The 9,270-nt window shown below is 48.9% G+C and overlaps 1 protein-coding gene across 1 annotated transcript; it reads left to right on the plus strand.

Annotated features, from left to right (window-relative positions):
* The first annotated feature begins 3,400 nt into the window (after positions 1 to 3,400).
* On the plus strand, positions 3,401 to 5,596 carry LOC133765751 (disintegrin and metalloproteinase domain-containing protein 21-like). Its single transcript, XM_062199314.1, has one exon. It carries the CDS (start codon positions 3,401 to 3,403, stop codon positions 5,594 to 5,596), a length of 2,196 nt encoding a protein of 731 aa, XP_062055298.1.
* Positions 5,597 to 9,270: the final 3,674 nt, after the last annotated feature.

Below are 9,270 nucleotides of genomic sequence, written 5' to 3' on the forward strand. Positions count from 1 at the left end.
CGCTCCCTACCAGCAACGGTGGTGTAGTCCCAATCAGGACGGGTTGAGGGAAACGCCTCCTCGATTTCGTTTGGCAGTAGGGTCGGTCGGCCATCTGCTCCAGGGACGTTTTTCCGTGCCTCAAGGTAGACACGCTGCTTTTCCTCAGTAGTGAGGAGGGTCTGCAGAAGCTGCTGACAATCATCCCAGGTGGGCTGATGAGTCAATAAAATTGACTCGATCAGCCCAGTCAGAGCCTGGGGGTCCTGAGAGAAAGAGGGGTTATGGGTTTTCCAATTGTAAAGATCGGAAGCAGAAAATGGCCAGTACTGCATCTGGCCAGCCACCGAGCGAAGAGGAAAAGCCTGCGAAGTCCAGACGCTTCCCGAGCCCCCTGCCTGCCCCCGACGGAGGCGCAGGCGGCTGGAGGGCGGGGAAGGCGCTGAGACTTCTTCCCCTGCCCTCGTGGAATCAGGGGATGGTGCAGAAGGTTGCACATCCCGCTCTGGTTGTTGTGGGGGTTCCTGTGGGGGAGCAGGCTGGCCGGGAAGATAGGGTGGGGGAGAGTCAAAGAACAGAAGGTCCTGATCAGCCGGAAGAACCGGTGGCTTGTCAGGTTTTGGATCTCGAATCTCCTTCAGAGGGTATAGGGAGGAGGTTGGCACAACCGGGATAGGAGGAGGGGGTATCGGGGAGGAAGGTATTAAAGGAGTTGGGGATGGCCGAGGAAGGGGTAACGGGGTCCGTATGGGCTCCGTCGGGAAGGAGAAGGGTTCTATCCAGGGAGGGGGTTACGTGAAAGATCCTCCCACGTGGTAATGTAGGGCACCTGATCAGGGTGTCCATTGGATCCTGGCTGAAAGACTCGCGCCTTAATCTGTAAAATAATATCGAGGTTAAAAGTGCCGTTCCTTGGCCAGCCGACCTCGAAGGCCGGCCACTCTGAGGAACAGAATTTTGCCCATCGTTTCCTTTTAACCTCCACTGAGAGGTGGCGCGTGCGTTCTCGAACGTCCTTCCAGTGATCTAGAGTGAGACTTAAAGGGGTGGTTATTTGTTGACCCATGGGTGCAAAGATTTCAGCCCAAACAAAAAGAACAGCCAATGCACAGACACATACAGTAAGCAAGACAAACCACATGGCTAGGACAAATCGAACGCTATTGCGCTATTTTTGGGAGCAGCTGCCTGACCAGCCCTCCCCGGGAAGGAGGGAGACTTGGTCTCCGACCCACCTCCAGACCACCCCGGGAGCGTCTTCCGGGGGAACGGACCGAGGGTTTCCCCTACTGGTCTCACAGACCGGAGCGTCCTCCGGGGAACGGACCAGGGGTTGCTGGGCACGCCTGCCTCCCCCACTGGTCTCACAGAGTCAGGTACTGGCCAGTCAGAACACTCAAGACGAAGAACAACAAACAGAAAACACTTAATTATACCTCCAACTGGTCCGCAGAGAATGGGTCTGAGGGCGACCTAAAATCCCCATACGGGCCACCAAAATGTTGGACCTCTCAGTTGCAGAGATGCCCACTTGCTTGGGAGGACGCCCAAAGATCCAGACTCCAGACCAGTTGATGCAAAAAGCACGAGGTTTTTATTGAACGTTTGGGCAAACGGGCCCCCACCTCAGGCAGTGAGGAGCCCTGAGTGGCAGTTTCACACAGGTTATATAGGCAACGAATTAGCATATTCCTAATGCGCATGCATAGGATTGGTCAGTTCAGAGGGACAATTAGCATACCGGAGAATGCTGAGGGAGAGTGCTGAGGGAGAGTGCTGAGGGAGAGTGCTGAGGGAACGTGCTGAGGGAGAGTGCTGAGGGAACGTGCTGAGGGAGAGTGCTGAGGGAACGTCCTGAGGGAACGTGCTGAGGGAGAGTGCTGAGGGAACGTGCTGAGGGAACGTGCTGAGGAGAGTGCTGAGGGAGAGTGCTGAGGGAGAGTGCTGAGGGAGAGTGCCTAGAGACTCTCTGAAGGGGAGTGGCAGCTCTGCTCTGGGCATGCCTAGAGGTTCTCTGAAGGGGATTGACTTTTCCTTCCCAGAGAACGTCCTGCCCGCTGGACTCTGGGGAACATCTAACCTCTTAAGAAGCCCCTGATATCTGCCCAGGCCTAGTTTCTTGTCCCTCTCCCGCATAAGGGTCCTTCAACAGAAGTTCAGTTTAGTATATATTAGGTAACGATTTCAATGCCAGGTTTATTACCCAACGTCAGGTACCTGTCTGTGGTGGTGAATTAGAATAAGGAGGACAAGTTTGAGGCTACAGGACAGAAAAGGTTAATCTTCTGATAGATGAGGACAATAGCAGAGTCTGGGCTCTCAAAACTCCTGCCCCGCCTCAGTGAGGACAGGCTGGCCTGTGAAGGAGTACAAAGTGGGGAGGGGCTGCTGGGTCAGTGCTGAGGCGGCTGTGGGTCTGGTCACGGGGCATCTGGCATGTCAGCACAGGTCCTTGATAAACTTGCTTGAGTGTTTGACTTCGTCCTGAGAATGCAGCAGGACATTCTGCACGACTAAGCAGCTACAGCACATTGTCTGGCTGAGATCTGAAAGAGGAAAAGTGTTGTGTTAGCGAGTCCAGGGCTTCCTTGATCAGGAGGAGGCCCACTCAGCCTGGAGCCCATGCTCACTATGTCCCCTGTTACTCGTACCCCTTCACGTCCTTTTACAACACACAGGAAACCTCTGGTCACGCTGACCACAGAGGACCAGATTGCTACAGCAGACTTTCTAAAGGACAGCTCTGAATTCACAAGCAAGCTTTATTTATCTGTTTGAATGATCACTATAGGCAGTTACAGGCTCAGAAGTTATCACCTACAAAAGTGAAAAGAAAATCATATTTGTTGCGGCTGTAAGCTTAGTCTCTTCCCCTTTCCATAAAGGGGTCTCTGCATGGATTCCGGAGATTGTGTTTGCAGAGAAATGGAGACACTGGGGACAGGACACTGAAAGTGTCAGAGGAACCATGCGTTTGTGGAGGAGAAACACCAAGGTCTCCCATGAAGACCCAAAGCCAACCCTGATGCCCACCACTGATCAGCAAACACCTGCTCCCTGTTCCTGGGGCCACTGCCCTCCTCTTGGAGGTTGCTGAGCACTCCCATGCAGAGACCTCGGCTGGGCTCGCATCTTCCAGACACTCTGCTGCTCACAACGAGTTGCCAAGACCAAAGGGAGATACTGATGCTGTGTGGGGCCCTTTGACCCCAGCCCCCTTGAGCTCTGATGACACAATGCCCAGACCCAAACTTGCCACGCCCTGCTTCTGTTGTCTAAACCCTCAGGGAGCCTGGGGAGGACCTGTGTCGTCTGTCAGTGTGCCCCTGGCAGTGAAGAGGCCACAGCAGATGCCTGAGATCTGGCTCTCTGGACGCTTTTTCCAAGCCCACTCCTCGGACACATATGCCTGAGCTGGGCCATGGTGCTGGCAGAGGGATCAGTCACGCTATTCCTGCTTGGGCTCTGGGCGCACCTGGAACCGGGCCAGAGTTCCCCTGGTCGTCCCTCATGGCGCTATGTTTCGTCTGAGGTGGTGATTCCCAGGAAGGAGCTGCACCAGGGCAAAGGTGTTCAGGTGCCAGGCTGGCTCTCCTACAGCCTGCGTTTTGGGGGCCAAAGACACGTCATCCGTATGCGGAGAAAGAAGCTTCATTGGCCCGGACACCTGCTAATGATGACTCAGGATGACCAAGGAGCCTTGCAGATGGACTATCCCTACATTCCTATGGACTGCTACTACCTCGGCCACCTGCAGGACATTCCTCTGTCCACCGTCACCATTGACACCTGCTATGGGGGCCTGGAAGGCATCATGAAGCTGGATGACCTTGCCTACGAAATCAAACCCCTCAGGGACTCGCACAGGTTTGAACACATCGTTTCTCAGATAGTGGCCGACTACAACGCCACGGGGCCCATGTATACGCTGGAACACAAGGAGGATATGGACCCCTTCTTCTCTGAGGTGAACAGCACTGTGGCTCCCAGGTTCTCTGTTATGATGTACAGTGCCCATAAGTTCCGTTTGAAACATCATGTTCAAATTACTAATGGACTGTTTCAGGTATTCACCAATGTGTCAAAATCCGTCCAATTTATAATGCATTTGTACAGTGTTGTTGATAATCTTTTCAGAACTATGTATGCTGAGATTTATGTTTCTTACCTAATCATATATGATCAAGCAGATCCGGTACCCTCTGTTGATGACTTTAGAGTTCCAGGAAGTCCATTATTTAATCTGTATTCCACTCTGTATTTTCCAACTCTTTCTCCACATTCAGGCATAGTATTTACGCCAAGTAGGCCACATGAAAGTGAGTATCAAGTTGGTGAGTATTGGATGTGTAACCGTAATGCATTTAACTATCTTGCATACCAAGGCAGACATTATTTTTCATTAGGTGTTGTAGTTGCACACCAACAGGCAAGATTCATGGGTGTGTGGGTTGACAACCCATGGTGCATTTGCAATAGAAGAGCCACCTGTGTAATGTACATATACCCTCAACTGACTGATTCCTTTAGCAACTGTACTTTTGCTCATATTCAACATATAGTTGGGGCAGTTTCTTCAAGATGCTATTTCTCAGACATCGTTGACTACCATAATAAAACTCTACTTCAGGAACGTTGTGGAAACCGTAAGATAGAGGGAGGGGAGAAATGTGATTGTGGCTCCTTCAAGCAGTGTCATGCCAGCAAATGTTGTAAAGCCAACTGTGATTTCACACCTGGAAGTGTTTGTGATAGAGAACAGTGCTGCACAAACTGCACCTACTCCCCTCTTGGGACTCTCTGCAGACCCGTCCAGAACATATGCGACCTTCCAGAGTACTGTCGGGGGTCCACCTTCACATGCCCTGATGATTTTTATTTGCAAGATGGAACCCCATGCACTGAAGAGGGCTACTGCTATCAGGGGAACTGCACTGACCGCAGTATCCACTGCAAAGAGATCTTTGGTAAAGATGCTGAGAATGGTCACGACAGCTGTTACTGGATAAATGAATTAGGGTTCCGATTTGGCCATTGTTCTAGAAAGGATATATTTCGTTTACACACTGGATGTACTAAAGAAAACAACAAGTGTGGAAAGCTGCAGTGCACCAACGTCACTCGGATTCCCCAGCTGCAGGAGCACGTTTCATTCCATCAGTCTTTATACGAAGGTGTCTTCTGTTTTGGACTGGATGAACACCGTGGGAATGAAGCAATTGATGTTGGACATGTGAGAAACGGTACTCCCTGTGCTAATGGGCGTTTCTGTTTTAACAGTGAGTGCAATACGACTTTGGATAAGTTGAACTATGACTGTTCCCCTCAGAAGTGCAATTTCAGAGGAGTTTGCAACAATAAAAAGAACTGCCACTGCCATGTGGGCTGGGATCCCCCGGCGTGCCTAAATACAGGTTCTGGTGGAAGTTTGGACAGTGGACCGCCTCTTAAAAGAGTGCGTACAATAAGGTTTAGCATGGCACCAGTGATCTATTGGAGAGTTGTCTTTGCTCGCCTTTATTGCTTAATTTTTGCTCTGCTCTTCGGGATGGCCTCACGAGTACGGACAATTATGACTACCACTGTCAAGGAAGAAACAATTCCTGAGGCAGAGTAAAATATCAGTCAGCCTCCCGACCCCTGCCTGTAGCAGGAACAGCTGTGAAAAAGAATCAGTACAAGAGACAGCAGCACTGGAGATCATGCATCCTGCACACGGGGGTCATTCCCTCTGCCCTGGGGGAGGCGGGCGGCCTGGGTTTCTGTCAGCAGTTCTCCCTGATGGGTCACTGGTGCTCAGCTGAAATAAATCTTCGGGACCTCACGTCGTTGTCTTCACGTCCTTCCATCAGCATTAGGCGTCCATAGGAGCCCATGTCTCGGTCTGGAGTTGGAGACCTGGGTCAGCAGCAGGGCGAGGCCTGAGCCACTCGTCCCAGGATTAATGAAGTTGTCCCCAGCTCCCTGAAGGAGACATTCAGGACATTTCTCCAAAAGAGTGTTCCTGGGCTTGTGTTTCTCCTCCTCTTCTGAGTAAACTCTCCTTTCCTGAATCCAGGATGAGTTTAGGCCTCCCTGGGCTAATAATCCCAACCAAAGTCTCCCATTCCACACTAGAGTGGCTGTGAGCATAGGGATAGAGGGATGGGGGCTCAAATCCCCCGCCAGGCAAAAGCTGTGCCAACCTGGGGCACAGATCCCTCCGTGAGAGGTGGCATGTGAGGAGGCCTGACTGCAACAACTGTCCTGGCCTGGGAGGGAGCAGACGGCCAGGGTGAGAAGCCAGCCTGGAACCTGGGCTGCTGAGGGCACACGGCTCATGGTGTGATTGGGGTGGGAGCCATCCTAGCTGTGCACGCATTGTTGAGCCCTGTTGCTTTTCATCTCCTCCTGGGACAGGTCCACTCCCAGTGCCTACGAATCCCAAATCCTCGTGCCATGTTTGTGCTTCATGCTGCCTCGAACCTAAGCGTCAGACTCCAAGCTCACTCTCATCTTCTGCTTGCTTACTCTCTGGTGGATCCAGCTGCTATACTGTCCCTGTCTCTTTTCCCACTGGATCCCTGTTTAGAGATATTGATATTCCATTGTACACCCACATCCCCCTTCACAAATGTTTCCATGTCTTGCTCAGAGCTTTGTCACAACTGCCCTTAGATCCCGGAAGCCAGGGAGGGCCTTCCTGTGAGACCTGTGCTATCTTCCCACCAAGAAGCAGCATCCTGTGCACAGGAACCTGAGCCAGGTCTTGGGAAGAGGCTCCCTCAGGTTTCAAGGGCATTGAAAGCAACTCCAAAGTCCCCTAGAATGCAGCTATGCATTCAGTAGGGTGGAGCCACCCCACTGGGAAAGTCCCAGGGCAGCATGCATGAGAACTGGAAGGGAGTTCAGGCCCAGCATGTGAACTGGAAGAGGGAGTTTAGAGAAGACTTAGATGGGGTCCCACAAACTTCAAGTATGTCATGTATACAGATTGAGAACATGGTGATACTTCCCACTTTACCCACCTCCCACCCATGCTGCAACTCCTTCTCCTTCTTTTCTTACTCTTTAATTTTTACAATAACCAACTTTCTGTTTACTTTTATTTTTCTAGATCCTTGACGTGCATTGATAGATCCTTTATTTGATGTCTTTACAATTTCTTGATGTAAACACTCATTGCTATATACTTTTGCTGTATTTCATAGCCTTTGATATGTTGTGCTGTCATATTCATTTGTTTCCAGGAATTTTTTGATTTCCATTTTGATTTCTTCAATTACCCACATTCATTAAGGAGCATGTTGTTCAGTCTCCATGTGTTTTCCTAGATTCTAGAGTTTCTTAAGTTGTTAATTTCTAACTTCATCCCATTGTGGTTAGAAAAGATACATGCTATGATTTCATTTGCTGAGATTTGTTTTGTGGCCTAGGATATAATCTATCCTAGACAATGTTCCATGCACTGATGAAAAGAATGTGTCTTCTGCAGCTGTGGGTTGAAATGTTCTGTAGGTATCAATTAGGTCCGTTTGGTTAACAGTGTAGATTAGCTCTGTTCTTTCTTTGTTTTTTTGTCTATTTGATCTGTCCACTGATGGAAGTAGGGTGTTGAATCCCGCATTATTATTGCGTTGGAGCATGTCTCCCTTTAAATCTAGTAACATTTGTTTTAAATACGCAGGTGCCATATCATTGAGCATATATGCATAAACATGTACTATAGTCACATTCTCCTGTTAAATTGATTCCTTTATCATTATGTAATACCCTTCTTGGTTTTTTTGTTTTTTTAACAGTTTTTATGTTAAAGTCTATTTTGCCTAATATCAGGATGGTCACTTCTGCTTGTTTTTGCTTTCTGTTAGCATAGAATATCTTGATCCTTTCACTTTCATTCTGTGTGAATCTTTGTAGGTGAGTTTCTTTTAAGCATCAACTAGATGGGTATTGTTTTTAAACCCATTCAGCCAGTCTGTATCTTTAGTTGGATAATTTAAGCCATTGACATTCAAGGTTATTATTATTATTATTATTATTTTGACAGGCAGAGTGGACAGTGAGAGAGAGAGACAGAGAGAAAGGTCTTCCGTTGGCGTTGGTTCACCCTCCAATGGCCGCCGCAGCCGGTGCACTGCAGCCGGCGCACCCCGCTGATCCGAAGGCAGGAGCCAGGTGCTTCTCCTGGTCTCCCATGTGGGTGCAGGGTCCAAGCACTTGGGCCATCCTCCACTGCACTCCTGGGCCACAGCAGAGAGCTGGCCTGGAAGAGGGGCAACCGGGACAGAATCCAGTGCCCTGACAGGGACTAGAACCCAGTGTGCTGGCACTACAGGTGGAGGATTAGCTTATTGAACCGCGGTGCCGGCCTCAAGGTTATTATTGATAAGTAATGACTTGGTCCTGTCATTTTTTCATAAATATTTCTATTGTTTATTTTTTATTTCCTTTGTATTTTACTAGATTTTCTTCCCTCACATTCCTTCATGATGTTGATTACCTTTTTCTGTGTCTATGTGTATTAGAGCCTTAAGTATCATTTGTAAGCCTGGGCATTTCTGTTTGCTTTGGAAGATCTTTATTTCACCTTCATTTATGAACCAGAGTTTTGCTGAGTACAGTATTCTAGCTTGACAGTATCTTTCTTTTTTTTTTTTAAGATTTATTTATTTATTTGAAAAGCAAAGTTACAGACAGAGAGAGAGAGAGAGAGAGAGAGAGAGAGAGGTCTTCCATCCACTAACTCATTCCCCAAATGGCCACAATGACCAGAGTTGGGTCAATTCAAAGCCAGGAGCTAAGAGGTTCTTCCTGGTCTCCCACATGGAGACTTGGACCATCTTCTACTGGTTTTCTAGGCCACAGCAGAGAACTGAATAGGAAATGGAGTGGCTGGGACTTGAACTGACAACCACATGGGATGCTGGCATTGCAGGCAGCGGCTCTACCCACTATGCCACAGCACCAACCCTAGCAGTTTCTTTTCGGGGTTGGACTAGGTCTCTCCATTTTCTCCTAGCCTGTAGGGCTTTTGATGAGAAATCACCTGTCAGCCTAATTGGAGCTACTTTGAAGGTAATCTGGTGTTTGTCTTGCACATGTTTTAGAATCTCTGTTTTACTTTTGAAAGTTTGACTCTAATGTGTCACAGTGAAGACCTTTTCTAATCATAGTAGCAGTTCTATGTGCTTCCTGTACTTGGATGTCCCTATCTTCTTCCAAGTTAGCAAAGTTTTCTGTTATTTCACTGAATAGGTCTTCGAGTCTGTTCTCTGTTTCCACACCTTCAGGAACTTTTAAGACACATAT

Source organism: Lepus europaeus, chromosome 8, assembly GCF_033115175.1.
Source record: "Lepus europaeus isolate LE1 chromosome 8, mLepTim1.pri, whole genome shotgun sequence".
Lineage (NCBI taxonomy): Eukaryota > Metazoa > Chordata > Mammalia > Lagomorpha > Leporidae > Lepus > Lepus europaeus.